The sequence below is a fragment of the Oryzias melastigma genome, linkage group LG6 (assembly GCF_002922805.2).
Source record: "Oryzias melastigma strain HK-1 linkage group LG6, ASM292280v2, whole genome shotgun sequence".
NCBI lineage: Eukaryota > Metazoa > Chordata > Actinopteri > Beloniformes > Adrianichthyidae > Oryzias > Oryzias melastigma.
Genome location: NC_050517.1, coordinates 17153775 through 17175770, shown reverse-complemented (window position 1 = coordinate 17175770; position 21996 = coordinate 17153775). Strand labels below are relative to the sequence as shown.

Below are 21996 nucleotides of genomic sequence, written 5' to 3'. Positions count from 1 at the left end.
TGCAGTGTAGGAACAAGTTATCTTTTTTTCCCCCACAGAATTCCCTTCTATGATACATGAAGTTTATTTTTTATCTGAATCATCTATGCTCTTCCATGCAGGTAAACTCTTTCAAACTCTCATCAACACTTTCAAAAGGGACTTCTTTTTTTTCTTCTTTTAATTCCTTGAGCTTTAACATCCAAACAGCAACAAGGAGAGTTTCGTGTCAAAGCTTCCCAACGGGAGGATTCGGGAATGATCCATTTCTCTCAACCTTATCAGCCACCCCCACACCCTCCCCCTCCTCCTATAACAATGCCACTGTGTGCAGCCCCCGCAGCCTGGACGCCCACCTCCCCTACACCCACATGTGAGATGCTGTTGTGTTGTCTTGTTCCCCCACAGCTGGAGCATCTCGCTCTCCACCCCTCCACCCCTCTGCTTGTCCTCCATTCTACCCAAACAACGCCCCCGTTCTTCTGGCCACACTATGCAGATTGTTTCAGAGGACAAGCAAGAAAGAGAAACAGATAGAGGCTGCGGGGACAATGAAACAGCTGGCTATGTTTAAGCAGTTTATTTTCACGTTTTCTATCTCTTATCTCAACTGTGAGGCGCTTGAGTTCTAATCGTACACGGGGAGCGCATGTAAACCGGGTAAATGATGTCTCAAGAAGACTCCTGTTCTGGAAAATTATCAGTTTTATTTAAATGCTAATTAAGCTGGATTTTAATTTAAAAAAAGCTTTAATTTGGCAAATTTCAGTTTTAAACTTTTTGTTTGGAGCAGTCACTGAAGTTTGTTGGAGTTCATTGACATTTCAGTTCGAAAAACTGACAAATGCCAAAAATCATGTCTGATTTTTAACCATTTCCCTGCAACATCTCTAATTAAATTTTTAGAATTTCTGTGTTGGATTTGCCTTTTTGTTGTGTTGTGTGCATTGATTTTATTTGTTGGACACAGAATCATTTGGTTGAATTTATAATTAGGGAGTTTCTAGCAAAAGTCAGACTATTCAGTAGTTAATTGACAGTCAGCAAGATGCGTTTTTGCTGATATCATATGAAGATTGTTTTAAATTAAATGTGGATCTGTGCAAAAAAAGTCTCAAACTCACTTTTATTTTTTTTCTCCAAAAGTTCTCAATAATTGTGAATTAAGATAATCTTCAACATTATTTTACACACAAATAGAGTGTATAATTGCTCTTGTGTGTGAAGTTTTCTTTAAGAATGAACTGACAAATCCAATTATTTTAAATACAAATAGTTACGAGATTTCATCATTGGATTATAAAAACTTGCAATAATTTCAAGCTCGATAGGCTACAGTTCCTGCCTCATGCAAAATGGAAACTTGGACTTCATCTTTCAGTCTTTTCTTTAATTTTTTTTTAAATACAGATATTTACAGGGCGTCAAAGTTTGTTCTTTATGCAGCTAAATATATTATTAGATTGAAGGATGTCTAATTGTGTTGCTGTTAACAAATCATTATAATTTCTGCAAGATCTTTCTTGTTTTACCTGAATAGTTTGTTATTCTGTGAGACGTTGAGTTGCATTTTTACCTCTACTTATGCTCTGCTTTGGTCTCTACTAGTATAAGTTATATGAGTACTTTGTATCTGATGATTTATTGTTTTGTGAAAAACATCTTTGTTTATCAAAACCTTTTCTTCTCTTATTCTTTTCTTCATTATGTTAGAAAAGGTATAAATTAATTTTTGTATGGAATTCTGATGGTTATAAGGGATGTTTTTATCAATACCTCATGACATTCTGATGAAAACAATGCACAGTCCAGCTGGAATGTTAATGTCAAGGGCATACCTCACTCCAAAAGAATTTACTTTGTGCTCAATTGATAAAAATACATATTTTGAAATTCATACTACTATGGTTTTACAAAATCATAATGGAACTTTTTAAAATGCAAAAACATTAAAATGTTCTCTTTTTTATTTTATTGCATTTCTTTCATTATAATAATTCTATTTTTTGTTCCTATTATTATTATTGTTATGTTGTTATTCTTGTGTTGTGCCAGGCTTCAATTACATAAGCTTTTTTGTATCGTTGTTGTCTTGTTGTAGCTATTATTTTTTTCATCATTTATAATTTTTCATTATATGAAATGTTTTCTAGATATTTATATATTTATTAATTTATTTAAAAAACGTATATATTTTTGAAAAGTATTTAAATGACGGGCTGAACTTCATCTTCCAGCCAGCAGGGGGCGACGTTTCATTTCAATTGCAGGAGAAGAAGCTAAAATGGCGATTGTAGGAGCAGGTAGGTGGACGCGTTGCTATGGATATAGAGCAAACTTTTATGCCAAAGGTCTAGCAAAGTTGTTGATTAATAACCCTACAATAATTACAAGTATTTTGTGTTTTTTTCGTGTTTGTGTTCATGGTCTGTGTCTTGTAGGGCGGTCTGCGGGTGTGGTATCCTTTCAAAATAAAACGAGCTTTGTCTCTGTCCGCGAGGCTCAAAATGACACTTAACTGGTTTCCAGCTGTCATCTGTTCCGCTGCAGCTGCTGCTCCGTCTCACCAGCGTCTACTTCATCGTTTATTTTCTGTTCACTCTCGGTTTGCTCATCAAAAAGAGTGAGTGAGGACACAATCCTCCGGAGATGCGTTAACCATAACCCCTGAATGGTGCGTTTGCTGCCCGCAGGTTTGGTGCTGTCCTATCCCGCAGATTATCTGGCTTGTGATGTTGCACTGCTGTTCCTGCTGGCTGCTCTGGAGGTTCTCCACTTCCTCTGTGGTGAGGAAAGGGTGCTGTCAAAGCACGAGAAAACAACATAGAAGTACTGCAAATATATATAGATTTTTTGAATCCAAATTGTTGTTTAGCATGGATTTGTAAGCAGAAATCTGTAATTTTTAGGGAATAAGTAAAAAAAAAAAAGCAGGTCTTGTAAAATGTTTACCTTCCTGTCACCTTATTTTATTTATAACAGTCACAGCTTAATACTTTTAAGTATTTCAACAAAAAATGGGCAGCTATCTGCTGAAAAAATAAAATAAAATGATATATCTTATATTGATTTACAATTCAAACAGAAGTTTCATCAGTTTTCAAATTTCATATTACAAAACCGATTTAGTTTGGCTTTGAAAAAGTTTTTTTTTTCAGGTAACTTTGATTTAAAGATGCAATATTCAAGAGATTCGAGATTCAAAGGGTTTATTGTCATACGCAAAGTAAGGAAACTGGTTTCCTAGATAAAAAAAAAAAAAAACCATAAAGGAACTTTTATTGACAAAATTATAAACTTTCCCCTTAAAATAAAACTAAATACCTGCTTTTTAAAAAAATAAGAAATACAAAGACTTTTTTTAAGAGAGTTGTTTCATAGATTTGATCAATTGCTATTGACTTGACTTGAACCTTTTTCTGATAGCACGTAGGAAATTGAGGTTTAACGGCCCATATCATCCTATTCTAAAGCAAAATGGGGTTATTTCTTGTGAGGAATTAACAGTATAATAAACTTAAAAACTCAAAAAACTTGATTTTGCATTATATAAGCCCTTTAAAAAAACAGAAAAATTGTAACCTCTTAATGCACAACAGCTTGAGACTGCAAGATGGTTGCAAACACTTTATGCATTTTACTACACATTTTTTCTCCCTTTTTCCACACCTCTGTATAGCTTTTCACATCCTTTCGTTTATCCAATCTTGAGGCCTCATCTTTAGATCAGAACTGCTATGACCTTGCAGTAATGAGCCGTTAAGAAGCGTTTTTAGACCAAGCTATAAATGTCAAAAGATTATTCTCTCTAAGCCTTAATCTTCATTTATTTTGCAATATTTTTATGCATTTGAAATTATTTACACAACAAGGATTTAACATGTTTCACCATACTATTTTCAATGATCTGTTATTTTTTATATAATTTATCTAAATTTAATCATATTTTTTATATTAAATAAGGAACAAGTTATAACAAGAAAATTACAATATAATTTTCTTAAAAGTTATGTGAAACTAAAACATACAAATAAACAAATTAATCTAGGTTATTTTTAAAAAGTCATGGGATATGGAAGCTGTTTATAATAAAAGATAAACTTGCATGTTTTTTTTTAATATATATCTTTCTTTCATCTACATTTCTAACTTATTGAAACCGGTTGCTGTTAAAGGAGTATTTATTCACAAAAATCTGCATTTTTCTCTTCACCTTTATTTTATGTTAAAGAATAGTTTTTTGTGTCACTTTGCCCCATAAATTATGTTCTACAACGCTTTGACGCATCAAAATTCAGTCAAATGTTTCTCCATTTCTACAGGTGTGAAGGGTAACCTGACTGAGAGTGAGAGCTACATTCTGGCTAACATCCTCGTGACGGCTGGAACTGTCCTGTTGACGGTTTACTTCCTGGTGTGGCAGACTTACGTCATGCGAGCGGATGTCATAATCAGCGGCATCCTCCTGGCTGTGTATGGCTTAGATGGAGTTCTGGCTGTCAGCACGTTAGCCAGATTTGCCAGGTGGGTTCCATTTCCACAGGTAAAGTCCCAAAGATTGATATAAAAAGGAACATTTGGTCTCACTCAGAGCTAAACGGAAAACTGCAGTATCTCATATTTTATGCATTGATCACACATCATTTATCTCCAGAGAAGACAGGCATTCACGCAGGCTCCATTAATTTTGATGGACAGCTCCCGTTGGTGTAATTAGCAGCTCATATGTTTGTTTTGATGGTCCGACAGCAGTTACGTCTTCTTTTGTTCAAATGAAACAATGAATGAAATAAACCTCGGTGTCCTTTCGGACTTACCTGAATTATTGATAGGGAGGGCTTTCGTTCAGGTGATACTGTAAACCTAACGGAGCAGCGTCACCTTTTCAAGCTTTTCTTTGGAAAGTTCTCCTGATATTATCAGGGGAGGCTTGGATTGAAAAAATAAACCGTGTAGGAGACTGTTTGAGGTGATATAAATCCTGTGTTTGCATGGCGGATTGTTTATTTAGAGCATGTGTTCAGAATTTAATAAAGTTACATATGTTTCTACTTTGTCTTACAGTGCCTACTCATGAAGAAGACTACCTCAGATTGCTGTCTATACTTTTATTCCAAACTTGTCAACATTTTGTTTTATAAATCTTGAATGGAACACTTCTGAACCATTTGACTTTAATAAAAATATTTTGATTTTTTTTTTTACTTTTTTTTTCTTTAAAATGTGTGTAAATATCCATTTTGTATTGATTCTGTACATTTATAATTTAACAAAATAAAACTAATTTGATAGGTTTTGTGTTTCTCTTTGTTTTGTCCAATAGGAGGCAGAATTTCTCTAATTAAAGCTTGAACTGTGGGTTATGTTGGAGCTTAGGTGTGAGGATAACACATTTCAAGCAGAAATTAGTTAAAATTTACCAGAATAAAATAACTTTAAAGGCTATTTGACAAACCATGAACTGGTAGCTAAAAATAATGAAATTTGCTTCGACTTTAAAAGCAGATTTTCATGGTTGCACTCCTGGTAATTTCCACTTTTTTCAAGCATCTGATTTCTCTGAACTGACTCTTAAAGTTAATGATCAAACTCACAGACAAGGTTTCCAAAGTAACCACTTTTAAAACACTTATATCAAAAGGCTGGGGCTTGAGCAACCGCTATGATGGGAAAAACGCTGACTGTTGTGAGATTTTTGTGCTTTTTAATGTAGTTTTCTTCCATTAAAAGTGGGATCTGTTAGATCTCCATTGTGTTAATGATTGTTCTCTCAGAATCACTGAACAGTTCCACATTACTCTGCTCAGTCACCCTAAAAATCGTCATTATTTTCAGCAGAAAGACGTTGAAAAATGGAGCAAAATTTACCTTCAGGGCGTCTTCTAAAAGCTCTTTTTTTATTGCCGATGGATTGTGAGTGTCATGTGACTGCTGCCATGTAGGGCATCTGATAACAAGTACTTCCTGTCTTTTGCAACAGGAGTCATAGATAATAATATTACACCTTATCATTAAATGTCTCGTACTCATAAGACATACGACAAGTCCAAACTGTTATTTATAAAGTGCATGAACGGGTAGAAAAGTTTGAAAGTAAAAAAACTTTTTCAAAAAATATATGTTTCAATGTCTAAGAGTTTAAACAAGATTTTATTTACATTTATCTGGAGATGAATGAGTAGGTTGAATCACCAGGGAAACCTATTTACAGCTCCTCCCCCTTCTGTTAGCTTGAGTTACCTGTACAGTCACCTTCACTCACCTGAGCCGCCCGCCTCTCCAGTCTCTGCGTTTCTGAGAACCGTCAGCAGCACTCGGCAGACTGTGTGCTGACTCGGAACAGTGTGAGCCTCTTCCCCCCTGAGAAAGTGGTTCCTGACCCCAGCAGACTCCAGACGGAGCCGGGATGGCAGGCTGATATCGGGCCGGTCTTTCAGGAGCTGCCTCGCCCTAATCCAACCCTCCAGCCTGGAGTTCACCTCTGTAAGTTCCCACAGTGTTCAAACTTATTTTGTTAAGAGTCAGACTTGCAGCAAGATAAGTCAAAGGTGAACAAAAAGTTAATTTATCCTCCCATTTGTTGGTTAAGGGCAGAATATGGCCAAAAGATACATATTTCAAAAATTATTTGAACATTTTTGACCAAAATAACATTCAATGTATTTGTTTTTTATGAATAACAAAGTCAAAAACCAACAAATTTTCATGTGTCAGTTATAACTGTGGGTGTGCTTCATGGGCTTTTAAGCTCTATCTTGTTGGTTCAGATTGTGTTTGCATAAAGGAAAGAAAACCATGATTGAGTAGCCACATCAGATCATAAATGATAACAAACCGTGTTGATGTGGGTTGTGTTATTAGGAACAATAACATCCATGTGGGCAGCCCTCTTCAAGATGGGGACGGCAGCAAGAATCAAGAAGTACTTTTGCTTTAATGGCAGATATTTAAAAAAAAATGTGGTAATGCAATGTTGACAGAAGTTGGGACGAATTGGGAGGAGCTAAAAATGCATGTTTGTGTTTAAAAAGGTGCAAAAGAATGATCTCAGAAACTAGTGGTGCATAATGAGCTAAATAACCCCCTTAGTCTGCAAATGATGTCATTTGGTTTCTAATGGGAACAAGTATATCCGTCCAACCAATTGAGAAACACAGACTGTAAATGAAACTGTTGCGGTTCTCCTAATAGAAACACGATCAACAGCTTTCACGAGACGGTAAGGTGATCGGTTCAAAGAGGTGCGTGGCTTGAAAAGTATAAAATCTGATATGCTATCAGTTACAAAAGACTTTTTGGGGGCTGGAGGCAAAGTCCAAAGCAGAGATAGAAAACTTGTGCAATTCTTTCTGACATGCTCCTTGTATGTGGCTGATTTTTTAAACATATTATTTATCCATGATGCAGGTGGAACAAATATGTTTCATCTTCATGGCACAGTTGAAGCATGTCCTGCAGAAAAATGTGTGTACAGTACAAAACCTTCTTCCTGTTGTGACAGGAAATTGTCGTTTTAAGATGAATGCATTTATCTCCTTTGTGTTTAAAATCCAATATTTGAGGAAGAACTTCAGAAAACAAAAATTCCTAGTATGTGCCTAGTTTGTCTTTTGCCTAGTAAGCTTTACCATGTCAGGAAAAACAAACTTATTCCAACTATAGGTGAGTCTATATTTACTCAGGAAAAGCTTTATAAACAAGGACCTCAGGAAAAACCAAAGAGGAACCTTCATCTAAGCCAATAACCAGACTTTTTATTTTTATCTTCATAATAAAATAAACATTAAAAATGCATCTAAAAAGCAAAAAATCTTAATTTTTAAGAAATACAATATATCAATGGAGTACATTCTAAAAAAAATGATAATAGAAAGACAAATACATTCATAACAGCAAATAAATCTACTAAATACTGATATTATCTTGGATAATTATAAAAAAAGTAAAAGTAGACCTTTTAACATAGTTTTTTTTTAGATACATTTGACTGATTTCTAGTCAGCTGAATGTTTAGTCTAGTTTCCTGTTTTTAAAAAATAAGTTGGGGTTCTTTTTTAACAGTTATGGGGATTTCTAAAAAGCCGTTTTTGCCCACCCCTCCAATAATTTTATGCAGCATGTCAGTTCAGGTAAGCCAGAAGTTTATGAGCATGCTGTCATGTTGTTGTCAAGGGAGATTGTTGTCGTTACAAAACAGGCGTTGGTGCTGAGTGCAGAATCTGGCATCTGCATGGGCCTCATGCTATCTTGGGGCCTGAGGCAACTACCTGCACTGTTTACTGTTTAGCCGTTCCTCAGTGTGTGCACTTAACTTTGTTAAAATAAAAAAAGGAAATTAAAACTGTCCGGCACTGTTACTAAAAGAAAAGCAAAGTGTAGCTTTGTCCGTGTTTAAACAAGTCAAGCACGCTGCAGCCTCTGGTCCTTTTGTGAGTAATTATTGTTTTTGTACGACTACCTCTGAAAAAAAGAGCTGTCATTATTGGACAATAAGCACCCATTAGTGGACTCAATGGAGGTGTGCAGGCGACTGTGCACTATTAGGCGGACAACACATGACACCCAGCCTGTCCTCTGGCTTCAAGTGTCTCCTAAAACACTGGCAGGAGGCCAGAGTTGTGAACAATGGCGTGCAGATGAGATGAGCTAGGAGATAAGGGCAGAAAGAGGAGGTCTCTCGCTGTGAGCAGATTTCACTGAACGTAAACAGTCCTCGTTGTGGTAACCTTCCCTCTCGACCTTTAGCCGTTTATTTAAAACAGGGTCTGGGATTTAAGTCTTTTTTTTTTCTGAAATATCTCCGGAGATGATCTGTTTCAGCTGACAATTTTATATCTGTAAAGATAAGCCTGCGTGAGCACGCCCCGCTCTCTTATCAGGCTTTTTGTTTTTTTCTTATCTGCAGTTTTAAGCTGCTCAGGTTGAAGACAACACAGACAAAAATTGAACACTAAGATTTTTTTTGCTGAAACTCTGCTAATCTTGAAATGTTAATTACTTGCACTAATGGGTCACATTCTTGTTGAGCTGTTTGCTAAAACGACGTGGCTCTTTGGAGTCTAAAGTCGATTGCTATCACTAGTGTTGAATGCAGCTCCCTTTAGTCCAACAGATAAAAGCTTATCAGTATTTAATGGTGTGATAAAAGACTTTTCAGAAGATTTTTCTGTCAGACCATATTTGAGGGGTTTTAACTGCAGAGAGGGCTGTAAACTTGCTTTATGTTACATAACCTGTTATGTCTTGGCGTGTTAAGGGTTCGCTCCCATTTTCTGCGTTGTGTTGCACCTTGCTTTGTCCTCTTTGTGGTTGTGCTAATTATTAAATAGTTTTTAGTCATCAACAAGTAGATCTAATTACCCAGACAGTATGAACCTGCTGTCTGTTTTTTGTTGCAAACCAGTCCCCCGACTGTCAGCATGCAGGCCTAACACCTGGCCATGTGCGCTTGAACAACAGAGTGGGAGGTAAACTCACACCATCCTGCATCCTTAATGAGCCACCTTAAGACCCTGAGCTTTGCTCTCCAATGCCAACAGGTTATTGTTCCTTCGTTATATGAAAATATGTTAAACTCACAGGTAAATGAATAGCTCTTAAAGGGGGCTCACTGTAAATAACTGCAACTTATGCTGATAAAAGTTTTTTTTTCTTTATATCACATTTTTAAGTAAAAGAAGCTAACAAACCTAAAGAGGAAACATCCAAAAAGCAAAGATGGAAACTTGTAAATAGGTGTGGGAAATCTCAGATTTAAACAAGCTTGTTGCAGAAAAAGTAAAAAAAAAGTCTGTCATTAGAATAGAACAGAATAGAACAGGATAGAATAGAATTTTATTGATCCAACATAGGTGAAATTAGGATCAATTAATTAAAGCTGGATTAAACAGTCTTTTAAGAAATATTTTTGCTTTTTTATAAATTAAATGTGAATAAAACATATTTTTTGTTAATTAATTCATATTGAAAAAAAATGTCAATTTTATACCAATAACAACCAGAACTTTACTTTATTTTTGTTTTAATTAGAGAAGACTTATCCATCCTGTATATAATAAGCTGTTAGTACAAACTCATGAAAAAGTTTTAGTGAACTTTAAAATATTAAAAATAATATGATAATAGCAACCATTTTTTCTCTTTCTAGTATGTTTTTCCTAATAACTAAAGTCTAATTTGACAGTATTTTTGTGAAAAAATGGCTGACACTTGTCAAAGGATGTTTTTGAAAAGCTTAAAAAACATTTTATCAAGAAGTTGCAGATAAAAATTGTCTAACTTTGTATATCTTTTTCATTTCTAAAACGTTGTGTATTTGTTTGTGTTAATATATTCATCATATCAGTACCACTCATGTCTATATATTTACTTATATAAATCCTCAGTTTCTTTTCCATAGTTTCTCAGTTTGGTGCCGCCGTTGATGTTATTGTGGGGATATGGGAGAACGATGCACATTTCCTTGAGTTAGAGCCATTTTTATTTTTATTTTTTCAGTTGAAACCAATTTTTCAGCTTTAAAAACATCTTTTTTTCTGCATGCTGACTTAAAGCTAGATTAAGGAACCAGAACCAGCATGCAGATCTGATGATTTGAAACTTTATCTGTGACAAAAAAGAAAAAGCAAGGCTCAAAATGTAAAGGGGGTGCACGGTTAGTCTTGGATTTTTTTTGTTCAACATTTAAATTAGCCACTATTTAAAAAAGGAGTGAGAAATAGTCTTCGTTACTGCATCAATTTCCTGTCTCACTTTCATCTTCTTGTCTTCAACCAGGTGGATGCCTGAAGTCATGAGTTCGCCAAGATCTCAATCGGGGGCAGCCAAGTGAGTTTCACGCACATTCTTGTGGTTTCCCTCCTTCTATTTGCTCTTCTGTGTTAGATAACTGTGCTGTGGTACTGTTGCACAGTCCAGACTGTATTACTAACCCAGTTTGTGCAAAGGTGGTGTGGGTCAGGGACTTTGAGCACAGAGCAGCTCTGTTGAGAATTGTTTGCTTTGCTCGGATTCGTGGCTGCAGCCTCCCTCTGTACTCCCCCTCCTCTCCCTTTTCCACTCTCACTTTCTCCCCTTGGTCCATATGTTCAAAATCTCAGGCTAATCTCACCCACTGCTGACCAACCTGTTCCATGTTGATCAGTCGATTATTTTTTGGTAAAGTTTTGAACCCGTAGGACGTGGGGCAGTTAGAGTTTGTGACACAGGTGTGTAAAGATGAAGGCTTTTCATCGTTACCCCTTCTCTTCCTCTTCTTGCCAATGTAGTGGCGTGGCCAGATCAGACAGCAAACTCAGCGCCAAGGCTCTTTACGGTAAGAAAATCTTTAACATTTGTGAACAATTGTACTGTCATACTACACACAACATCTTACCTTTGTGTACTCTGTATAAACAAGATGCTCCTACATAACAGTTTAGGAGGTTCAATTCCAACAGTTATGACCCATTATTCAATAGTTGCAAAATATTTTCCAATCTATTCTATTCCAAAGCATTGGTGTGATTTTCTTAAAGTCCAGTTATAAACAAATGATATAACAGTTTAACTGAAACTAGAATATTCCACAATTTATGTTTACATATAGCCGATCCTGAGAAACTCAAACAAAGCAAATTAGTAAAAACTGACTCAACTAAGTCAACATATTCAAAGTTAATCAACAGTTGAAACACATTTGTGCTGTTAACCCTCTTTGTTGTTGAGTCATTTTTCCCAGATGACATGTTTTCCTGTGACAAACAAGCATTTGTTGCTTCATTTTTTCAAGGTGGTCGCATATTTACTGTCCTGCAGCTGTTAGCACCAAAGATATTTGTGTTTCAAAAAAGAACCTGGCAAAACTGGATGGAATACTTCCATCGTCATGTAGGATATCTCATTTGGGGCTTCACTCTCAAGGTGTTAAAATATTTTTTCGACTCGTTTCAAGGATTTACACAATCAGATTAAGGAGCCTGAGGCAGAGTAATGTTACTTCTAGCAATTGGATAACATCTTTGTGTCACAGTTGGCATGATTGAAAAGGCCAATATCATGCAAAATCAACTTTTTGAGCTTTCAAGTGTTTATAATCTCCATTCATCACTATAAAGAACCCCAAAGAGATATTTTGATCCGTTCACGCATTTCTGAGTATTCCTCTAAAATTGATAACAAATTGATAACCGCTAGTGATTGGCCGCTAACGTTGTTATGGCCATGTATGTTTTGTACTGTTCATTCTTGTTTGTTTGTCTCTGGAATGTCTCGAATATTGCACTAAATATTGTACTGATATTGTGTTTAAATAAATAAATAATAATAATAATAATAATAAAACTTTGTGATGGCTAGGGCTACTATATGGTATGCACATCCATCTTTGCAAAAGTTCAGGTGTTGTTTGTTTTCTTGGGTGAAATATAAACCCAAGCTCTATGATGACATCATGAAATGGGCGGCTCCCAAAAGCAGTGAGAGGCGGTGCCTCAGAGAGCGAGTCGTCTCACTTCCGGGTAGTGAGAAAACGAATCATATTTCAAAAATAATTTGTTAGAGTGCCAAAGGTAATATATGATCATATAGGTGAATATAGTTTACTCTGAAAGACTTAAGAAAAGCATGGTACAGTATTAGGACTTTTAAGGGCACAAATCACAACAATATTTAATTTGCGATGCAAATGACTTAACAAGGAAATTGGTCTCTTTGCTGCTGCCTGCGGCATGTCGCTGCTGCCGCCTGGCTTTCCTGGACTTTTTCTCCCCCGTTGAACACACATGCAGATAAGAAAAGGTCCAAGGTCCTGCTGAAAGCTCCTGTCATGCTCAGGATATTGACACCCCAGGGAATGGAACCTGACTTTCCAGCTTTGTGCATGCCGTAATCTGCCTTTTTGTGTCCGTACTTTGAAAGCAGATGCATTAATGTTGTACAATGAAGGACAAAGAGAGATTTGTGTATTATGACTGCAGTGTTTCATCTACAGTGGTTGCAATACACCAAAGCGGTGATGCGACATTTATTCCAGCTGATGCATGCTTGCGTTAGGTGTGTGTGTGAGAGCACTGTGCCACCGTGTTGGGTGTGCCTGTTTTTACTGCCTACCTGAAACAGGGTGGGGATATCCATGTCTTGCAGATGCATAAAGGGCGCATTGAAATGTGGAGAGGAAAGGGCGGACTCTGCCCCTCTTCCACTTCTGGCCCTTCCCCTCGCCGCCACAGACGTGAGCTCACTGGCCCCTGCCAGCACTCCTTTCTGAGCTGCTGACACACAGAAACATTTTCCAACCCCTTACAAGCAGACCGGCATATCTTTCTGCATGAAAGCGTTGTTCTAAATTTAGAATTTGCCTCGAAAGAAGCTGAAAAGCAGGTTGTTTTTAAAAGGTTGCAAGATGTTCTCAAACCATTCCAACTGGGCACCTTGTTGTCTGTGGAATATCTCCAAATGTCCACAGAGCCCGCACCCCCTTTGTGATTATCCTGAAATATCTCACAGCACATACACTGAGCCTCTGTTTTTGATCATTGGCTCGCCTCATGTGGCGAGGCAGATGGTCACCGCTACCATCCCTCAGCAGGCTGACAGAAGCGCTCCTGTCGTCTTTTAGCAGAGAAGCAAGATGGCACACGCACAATACCTAACAGTGCTTGATATTTGGATAGTCCGCTGCTCACGTCCGGCAAAATAAACATGTCTGTTAACAATCACAGAGCAATCTGCAGTATGCAAATGACCATGTCACTCACTCTGCGTGATTCAGCAGACAAGTGATGCAAATGACACACAAGGCCGCCCACCTGATCTGTTATCAGCTCTGGGGTCAAACAGAAAAAGGTCACACTGGACTGATCCCTGAGGGCTTACAGACCCACTCCAATAAAATGTTGTTTTTCATGTTTTAACATCTTCTTTTTGCATTTTTCTCATGATGGAGGACATATATAAAGACAAGTAAGCTCAAAGTTTCATTTCTGAGTATTTCATAATGTGAATCAGGAGCAGATGCAAATGTAGCAGTGATGTAGGTGCTACAAGCTCCCTCCTCCGCTCCATTCCAATGCATCCACTTGTGGACGACTAGATCCCTAAACGTCTTTTTTTCCCTATCAAAGCAGGCATCTGGCTCTAAACTGTACGGCTGGATAGCTCCAATATTGCTCGCCATTTTTGTTGCACTGGTAATTTAGATTGTGGTTTTAGGGACTGCAAATGTGTAAACATATAGATGATGGGAAATGGGCATGGGTTTACTCCATGCATGCCACAATTCAGAGGCGAATTTTAAAGAAACTACTGCCATGCTGCAGAAACTATGTCAGTGAACAGAGGTGGGCAAACTACGGCCCGGGGGCCATGTGCAGCCCGTCAAACTATTTAATCTGACCTGCCAAACTGAAATAAATTATATTGGTAATCCCAATTAATGTTTTTGTTTTGTTGTGGTTTTGGAAGATTTTACTGAATTTTTCTGTTTTCCAAGTTGGACAGTCATTTTTCCAATCATTCCAACACCCTATGAATGCAGCATTTCTACTGTTTTATCACACACATATTAATTTTCAAACAAAATTAAAGCATGCTTTTTATCCAGATTCCATGTTATTTCTTTATCGTGTGGGGTAAATCATCAAAACATGCCACACATCTGTTCCTGGTCCGGCCCTTCTGTCAAATTTTAGAACCCCTTGTGGTCCATGATTTAAAAAAAAATGCCCAGCCCTACCCTAGAATGACTTTTTTTTTTTTCTTTTTTGGCTAAAATGGCATAATCATAATTAAAAGAACTCTGGGAACAGTTTTAAAAAAGAACAAAAGAGGATTAAAGTGGGACTTTAAAACCTTTTGGAGTGTTTCAAGATTTTCTGCAGTTTTCCAATTGACAATAATGTCTGTGTCAACAGTAGTTTAGATGCTAAACTTCTTTTTAATCAATATTAAAAAAAAAATTTTAATGACTAAAAGGGAAATTTCCATTAGCAGTGCCAGTTGTGAAAAACTCAATAGGATTTGTATTTTTTAGTGAAAAGCTTGAGCTGTACACATGTGATCAAAAATTAATAAAGCAATTCGTGATTTTTATTTTTTTGCCTGTTTGACGGATTTAACATTTTAATGCAGCTTCCTATTCAACTGTTGCACTTTTCTCTGGAAGTTACATTTTTGTTCATCCGAGTGACTCAGCAACAGTGGATCAGTTGGTGTCACGTGGAGCTGAGTCAGATAAAATGGTGATTTAACAGGGCTAAAATGCAATTACTCGATTAATCATGGTTATATAATCTGCCAGGCTGCTATGTTAACACCGACTGAAAAACTGTGGATTGGTCCACCTGCCTATTTTTTTTTGCAAGCTGTTGCAGCACTGTGAATTGATTGGTATTAACGTTGGTCATTAATAAAGCACGAGGAGAGCTCAGCTTTCAGAGCCACACCTGACGCTTGCGTTTCACTTGTGGGGAGCCAAGCAGAAAAGCACGAGGAGGAACACTGCTCACGTTAATGTGGCCAAAATAAGGCTGCTGCTATCATGCTTTCCTCGGTGCCAAGCGCGTTTGAGAGCTCTGAGCAGTGACTCCGCCAGCACAATGACTGCATGTATTTTAAAGCCTTGATATACATTTTGTTAAGTGTTCTGCAAACAGCGGGGCTTTTGTGTGGAAGTCACCAGAAAGCACACAAAGAGAAACGTGTCTGTGTGAAGAGAAGCCTGGGTGGCATCAGAATGTTGACTCAGTCGGGTGGAGATTGGAAGACATTTGATATATCAGATGGAGGTGGAGTTGATAGAATTGTTGCTCTAATTTAACTGTGTTTCTTATCAGCATGTTGTTCACTTGGTAAAAAACCTGAAAGACTCTTTAACATTGGCCTGTTTAGCAGTCAGTGTTTAGATGTGGTTGAGAAATAATTTTCCTATTTTGTTTTTATTTTATTAATTTAATTGTCTATTTGTTGTTGCAAAAACTTCCAGTATATCGGAAGCTATGTGCACCCTGCATGTGATGCACATTCAAGAATGTGCTAAACAGCCTTCTTGAATGCACTTTTAACATACAGTGTTCACACTGGACTATTTCTACCCAATACTAGCACATGTAGCTCACAATTGGAAGAGGCTTGGTGCTAAATGTCAAAGCAGTGAAATTCTCATGAATCTTTCTCCAGACTTTTTCTTTCAAAGCTCTATTCCGATATATTAAATACTTAGTGTCGTAAAATTCCAGCTGGGCACAAACAGCAAGAAGGTCCCTGGTTTAAGTCCCAGTTGGGGGACCAGAACTCGAGCCTCCAGCAGGGGCCAGGGACCTGAAACAGAAACACCAATAGGGGACCTTTCTATGTGAAGTTCGCATATTTTCCCTGGGCATCTAAATGCTTCATAAGTTAATTGGTTACTCTAGCCCCTGTGCTTTATTAGGGGTTCAAATTACCCCACCCTTAGATTGATGTGTTATCCCTACCATGACAGATGTGGTCAAAGGTAGACAGGATTTCATGTCTACCGCAGACTCTAGAAAAAATAAATAATTGAAGAAAAAAAAAAGTTCAGCGCACTATCTAGTGGTGTGACGAAGATGCAGAGGCATCTGGATCCATGTGCAAACAAGGTTTTAATGAAGGAACAGGCTGAGACAAGGCGTGGTCAGTAAAAAGACAGAGGTCAGGACACAGAGGCAAAACAGAGAGTTGAGGACTTGGGACACAGAGAGACAGGCATCGGAATCACACGCTCAGAACGTATGCACGGCAATTCAAGACTTCGCATATAGCCACAGAGAGAAGCCAGACTATATACTGAGGCACTGATGAGCAGATGGGAAACACCTGATGAAGAATAGTCCAGGTGAAGGCAGGTGATGAGGTCAAAACTCTGGTGAGCGCTCCCTCTGGTGGTTGGAGTGAGGAGCAGCAGGTTGAACCATGGCAAGTGGGTTCCATATGATCCCACCCCCAACGTACCTTAGATAGCACAAGGGCTAGTTGTGAATGTGAGTGTGTATGGGTGTGTGATTGTGGCCCAGCGACAGTCTGGCAACCTGTCTTGGGTGTACCCTGAGTGAAAGGATCAATTTTCAGTGAGCATTTCCGTGTTTTAAAAAGTCCAAATCTGATCAGCTGGTTTAATTTTCAACATTCGTACAATGGCTGCATGTTTTTTGCCTTGAACCCAAAAAACGAACAGAAAAACTCGCGTAGCAACAAGTGAACGCGAGAGTTTTGAACATGGAAACTAAAACCACACATAAACCCACATTCACAGACTTGTCATTGGAAGTGGTGGCTTGAATCCACATTTCCATGCCTGGAGTGAACACAGCATTATAGTTTATTATAACAATTGATGATAAAGTCTAAAGAGTTGAAATCAGATTAAATCCTGATGGTGAATAATTTTGGCATAGTTTTTATCTAGTTATCTGTGTAGAATGGAGGTGATATTGTTCACAGTTTGAGTAAGAAGGTTAAAATTAGGGCAGCTCTGTTGCGCAAGTTTGGAGCAATAAAAGCAGTTATAAAACATTGAGAAGACTTGAAGGCTGGAGAAACACATCCATGAACATATTTATAGCATCCGGACTTTTAATTGGAGGACAAGTCAAGAATGTAACCTGGGAGTGGTTTTGTCTTGTAACACGTTTTAAAGCTATTTTAAAGGTATTACTGTGGGTAGAGCAAAACTTTTACATCTCAACAAAAAAGAGAACAGAGAGCGTTTGATGTGGAAGGTCTGGCCTTCTGGATGGCCTTGACGTTGTTTTGGGGATATGATTAGTTCAGAGTTATTCTAAACCAAAAAGCTAGCTCTGGTTCTGCCAGAGGAATAAGTGTCCTTGAAAGTTATTTCTACATTTGCCTCTAGTATTCTCATGAACCTTATATACAAACTCCAGCGCTTAGGTGAATGAGAGAGTTTGTTTCTTCGTCCTATGAACCATTTACTACACTAGATTTAATGAGTGCAAGCTAAAGCATTTTGACAGCCAAGTTGGTTGAAACCCAATGATGAAGATCCAGGATGGCGCTGTCTTTGAACAAGTCTGTGCCTTTAAGATGAGCCTTTGATCTTTAATTCCACGTTGGGTAACATGCTCTCATGTCCAGTGGATCAAATGTAGATTCACACTCTGATTTGAAAGGTAATAATTAACTTCCCAGATCATTTCGCTCCTCTTCCCTATTGGCTGGGAAGTTTGGGAACCAAAGCAAAGGGGCATTTTAAACAGGTTTTTGTTTGAGATTATTCAAAGAATCTCTAGTATTTGTCAGGCAAAATGTGTATTTTATAGGTTAAGGATCAGCAACAGAGATGACAGTTTTGTTGTTTTGATTTTTTCTTTTACCTCTGTCCTACTTCCTTATTGCCTCCAGGGCTTTTTTAGCTCAGACATTAGCACTTTCTTTCATTTTTTGCGTTGGCTCAGAGGACAACATGTGGAGCTATGGTCAGTGCTATGGAAGGATCACTATTGGCTATTTTGGGGAAAAATTGACATTATTTGTATCCTTTATTATATTTTTGTTGTTTTTGTTTGTCTACAGAGCAGCGGAAAAAATACTCCAACTCCAATTTCATCACGCATGAGACATCCCAGTATCATGTCGAGGTAAAATCTTCATTATTTCACTGAGTTGGATAAATATATGTGCTTTTGGAAAGTTTTGATTGAAAGAGTTTAGCAAGAGGAGTTTTTAGGATTGAAAGTGGCTAGTTAATGTACACAATTTTAGTGCACTTTAAAATAAAAAATAACATTCTGGAATTAATGTTAGTTAAAAAAAAGTTATTTTAACTGGTTTAGTAATACGAATAATGTATATTATTAAAAAAAAGAATAAAGTAAAAGATCAAACAATTGCAAGGCAAAGATTGATAGGTATATGAATATAATTTGCATTTTACAAATCAGTGTTGTTTGTTTTTTCTGATGCCTAAAAGGAAAAAGTGCAAAATCGGGACAAAAATACATTTGTGTTTCGTCGTAATTGAGTCTGATTGTTTAAAAGTGACGAACGTTAGTGTAAAAAAGACAAAATCAAGAGGTGTTAAAGGTAATGCATAAATGCTCTTTTGCCTGGAGATGAAAGGTGACATAAAAGTTAATCTTTGAACTGAGTTTGATTTACAGGAACTCTGTTGTAATAAAATAATCAACCATGTTGTTACAGCTGTCAGGAGGATGATGTCAGGAGGGCAAAGATATGCTTTTGGTCAGGGGTTCAACTGAGCTATATGGAATTATGTGATTAAAAATGGACACTCAATCAAATATAAAATGAAAACATACACTTAGAAATATAAAAATATCAAGGCAAAAATAGAATCTAACAAAGAGATGATTTACTAACCTGAGTTTTAAGTGTTTCCATTCTTAGCTTTCAGTATCTCAGGAAAAAGTGTTTTGAATCTTGAAGTTTCATTTGTTGATTGCTTTTCTTAACTGATAAGCCTAAAATAAAAGATGATTCATTTAGTCCAAATGTTCACCCAGCCTTCTACAAAATCAGGTCAAATTCTTTAATAAAAAAAGGTCATAAAAATATTTAATATAGAGCACAAGGAACATATGGTTTTGCATCAGCCACTTATTCATGTGGATCTTCTTCAACATGTATGTGATGCATTTCAAAAAGTTACAACTAATAATATGATGGACTGATAATATTATGGGAAATTTAGGAATTGTATCAAGTTATGCTAGTTGTAAATAATTTAGAATAAATAAAAATTAACTTTAAAAAAAGCTAATAAATAATAAAAAAAGGAAATATATGTTACTGTTTTTCATTTATAAGTGTAAAGGCCATTGATATATATAAGTAATATATATCAATGGTAAGGGCTCTGCATGTCAACTCCTTTCTTAAAATTTTCTTCTCACTTGGCTTTTATATTTTACTTATTTTAGGATCAATTAATTAAAAAATGCATTTTATTTTTTTAGCATCTCTCCACATTTATGATGGACAAGTCTGAGTCCATCATCACAGTGGATGACGCCATCAAGAAGCTGAAACTTCTGGATTCAAAGGATAAAATCTGGACGCAGGAGATGCTGCTGCAGGTCACTGACAAGGCTGTCAAGCTGCTCGACTGCGACACTCAGGTGAGATCACAAGCTGCCTATCCATTTTGGGCCGTCTGCTGCTTCCACACACTAAAGTCAAGTTCTTTGATTTAAAAAAAATCTCACAAAATGTGAAAAAATGCAATTAGTATCTTATTTATTTACAAAATGCCTGTTCGCTTACTTATGAGCCTGTTTCTAAGTGGAACTCAGATGTTTAAACACATGAACACAATTGTTGGTACCATTCATTTATAATTAAACTATACATTTCTGGTAACTATCAATTTTTAATTGAGAGTAAAAAGCAAAAAAAAAAAAAAGGCAAAAGATTTGGGCTATTGTGACGTGACCTCATAAGACCTGTGATCTAAATCCTACTGGACATCAGATGGGGGGGAACCTAAAACAGGACATTTGGAGAAACAATTACATGGGGAGTCGGTATGTATACCTGTACACAGGTGTAAAGGTCTCACAGGTGTAAAGGTCTCACTGACAGCAACACTAATTGTTTGATTGGTGTGATTGACCTCAGAAAGTTGTGTAACAAAATGTTGGATTAAAAGTGCCATTTTGTCCTGTATCAGTTTGTCTTTTTAGTCAAAGCATATTTTTTCACAAGTTGATTTCAGCACCATTTGTCTTATGAGCATTCTTTTTATTTTAGTGATTAGTTAAGGTTTTTCTTAAATTAAGTGAGTGGTAATTCTGCAAAAAAATGAAATGTTCTTCAAGAAAAAGGCAGTTCTCCAGTTTACATGGGATGTCTTTGACTTTTTGTTTTCTAGCATTATATAGATTTTTCATAAAACAGCACATTTTAAGTTTTAGATTTTTCACCTAAAAATTCCTGTAACTAAACTGATTGTCAATCAGTCAATAAGCTGCTTCTGTAAGAGTAACGAAAACTATAAAGATTTTTCTTTTTACACACCAGGAGTTTTATTTTATGCAGCTTGATAAATCTCTTTTAAATATTTACTGTAAAAAGTATAACATTGGATTAATTAACAAAAGCTTTGTAAGTTATTACTATTAAAAAATATTTTTTTAATTAAATTATTATTTCAAACTGAAGTAGCCATGAACTCAAAATTTTAATTTGAAGAACAATAATAACGTTAAATGCAACAAATTACAGAACTTGTGTTAATTAATCCAATGTTATACTTTTTATAGTGTGTTTTAGATATCTGGATTTGGCACTAGTTTCAGTTAACCACGTGCCGTATATCAATATTCATTTTCTAACTGGGCAAGAGGTCAAATAAGATTACTTTTGAATTACTCATCTATCGATTTTCCTCATACCAGCGTATTATTGTATTCAGGACTTGGTATCCGCTGTTGTTTTTCCTGCAGGAAGAGCTGGAGAACTTCCCTCTGCCAACCATCCACATGTGTCAGACAGTGCTGAACCAGACCCGGTACATGTCTGTGCTGCTGATTGTGTGTCAGGACAAAGAGCAACACAAACCGGACATCCATTTTTTCCACTGCGATGAGGTTGATGTGAGTCACTTTGATTGCTGGACTTTGGCCTTGTTCTTGTTCATTAAATGTTCATTCATTAACAACATTCCTTTCATGGGCCGAGTTCATTTTAGTTCATGAAGATTTTTTTAAAATTATCACTGAATCCCAATAAATAACTTTAGCATGCAAAAAACCTAAGTCTCCATACTATAACCATGAGAAATTACTTCTGATCTCTAATGGGGCCAAAAATAAAGTTCCTGGAGAGTCATTCCAGGTCTTAATTAAAGTTACACATTAGTAGAAAAAAATGCTGCTGCAGACTGATGCAAACAGTTTAGATTCAATCCAAAGTTTAGCCTCTCCAACACCAAATCAAAAACTGTAGGTTTAGGCTTATAAGCAACCACCATGTTTCTTATATTTTCTAATCCAACGTACACTAATTTTAACATTTTTCATTTCAAGACGAGTCACCGCT

The 21996-nt window shown here is 36.7% G+C and overlaps 2 protein-coding genes across 4 annotated transcripts in view; both read left to right on the top strand.

Moving 5' to 3' along the window:
* The first annotated feature begins 2139 nt into the window (after positions 1 to 2139).
* LOC112151787 (transmembrane protein 80) lies at positions 2140 to 5274 on the top strand. Its single transcript, XM_024280857.2, has 6 exons — positions 2140 to 2282; positions 2421 to 2437; positions 2509 to 2602; positions 2673 to 2765; positions 4302 to 4503; positions 5044 to 5274. The coding sequence occupies exons 1-6, from the start codon at positions 2264 to 2266 to the stop codon at positions 5054 to 5056; spliced, it is 438 nt and encodes a 145-aa protein (XP_024136625.1). The 5' UTR covers positions 2140 to 2263; the 3' UTR covers positions 5057 to 5274.
* Positions 5275 to 6231: 957 nt separating this feature from the next.
* eps8l2 (EPS8 like 2) overlaps positions 6232 to 21996 on the top strand; it is a 25587-nt gene continuing 9822 nt past the window's right edge. Inside the window, exons 1-6 of one of the 3 annotated variants that reach the window (XM_024280845.2) lie at positions 6232 to 6462; positions 10756 to 10806; positions 11247 to 11293; positions 18511 to 18575; positions 19914 to 20075; positions 21402 to 21551. In XM_024280845.2, the coding sequence (XP_024136613.1) occupies positions 10760 to 10806; positions 11247 to 11293; positions 18511 to 18575; positions 19914 to 20075; positions 21402 to 21551 (471 nt within the window). In that variant the 5' untranslated portion in view covers positions 6232 to 6462; positions 10756 to 10759. Of the gene's footprint in view, positions 6463 to 10755; positions 10807 to 11047; positions 11294 to 18247; positions 18414 to 18510; positions 18576 to 19913; positions 20076 to 21401; positions 21552 to 21996 lie in introns of those variants that run through there. The other 2 variants (XM_024280844.2, XM_036212352.1) reach the window with 2 other exon arrangements.

Coding starts and splice junctions, on each gene's coding strand:
- LOC112151787 (XM_024280857.2), top strand. Junction 2,603..2,672: donor CGGTTTGCTCATCAAAAAGA/GTGAGTGAGGAC, acceptor TGCTGCCCGCAG/GTTTGGTGCTGTCCTATCCC. Junction 2,766..4,301: donor GGTTCTCCACTTCCTCTGTG/GTGAGGAAAGGG, acceptor CCATTTCTACAG/GTGTGAAGGGTAACCTGACT.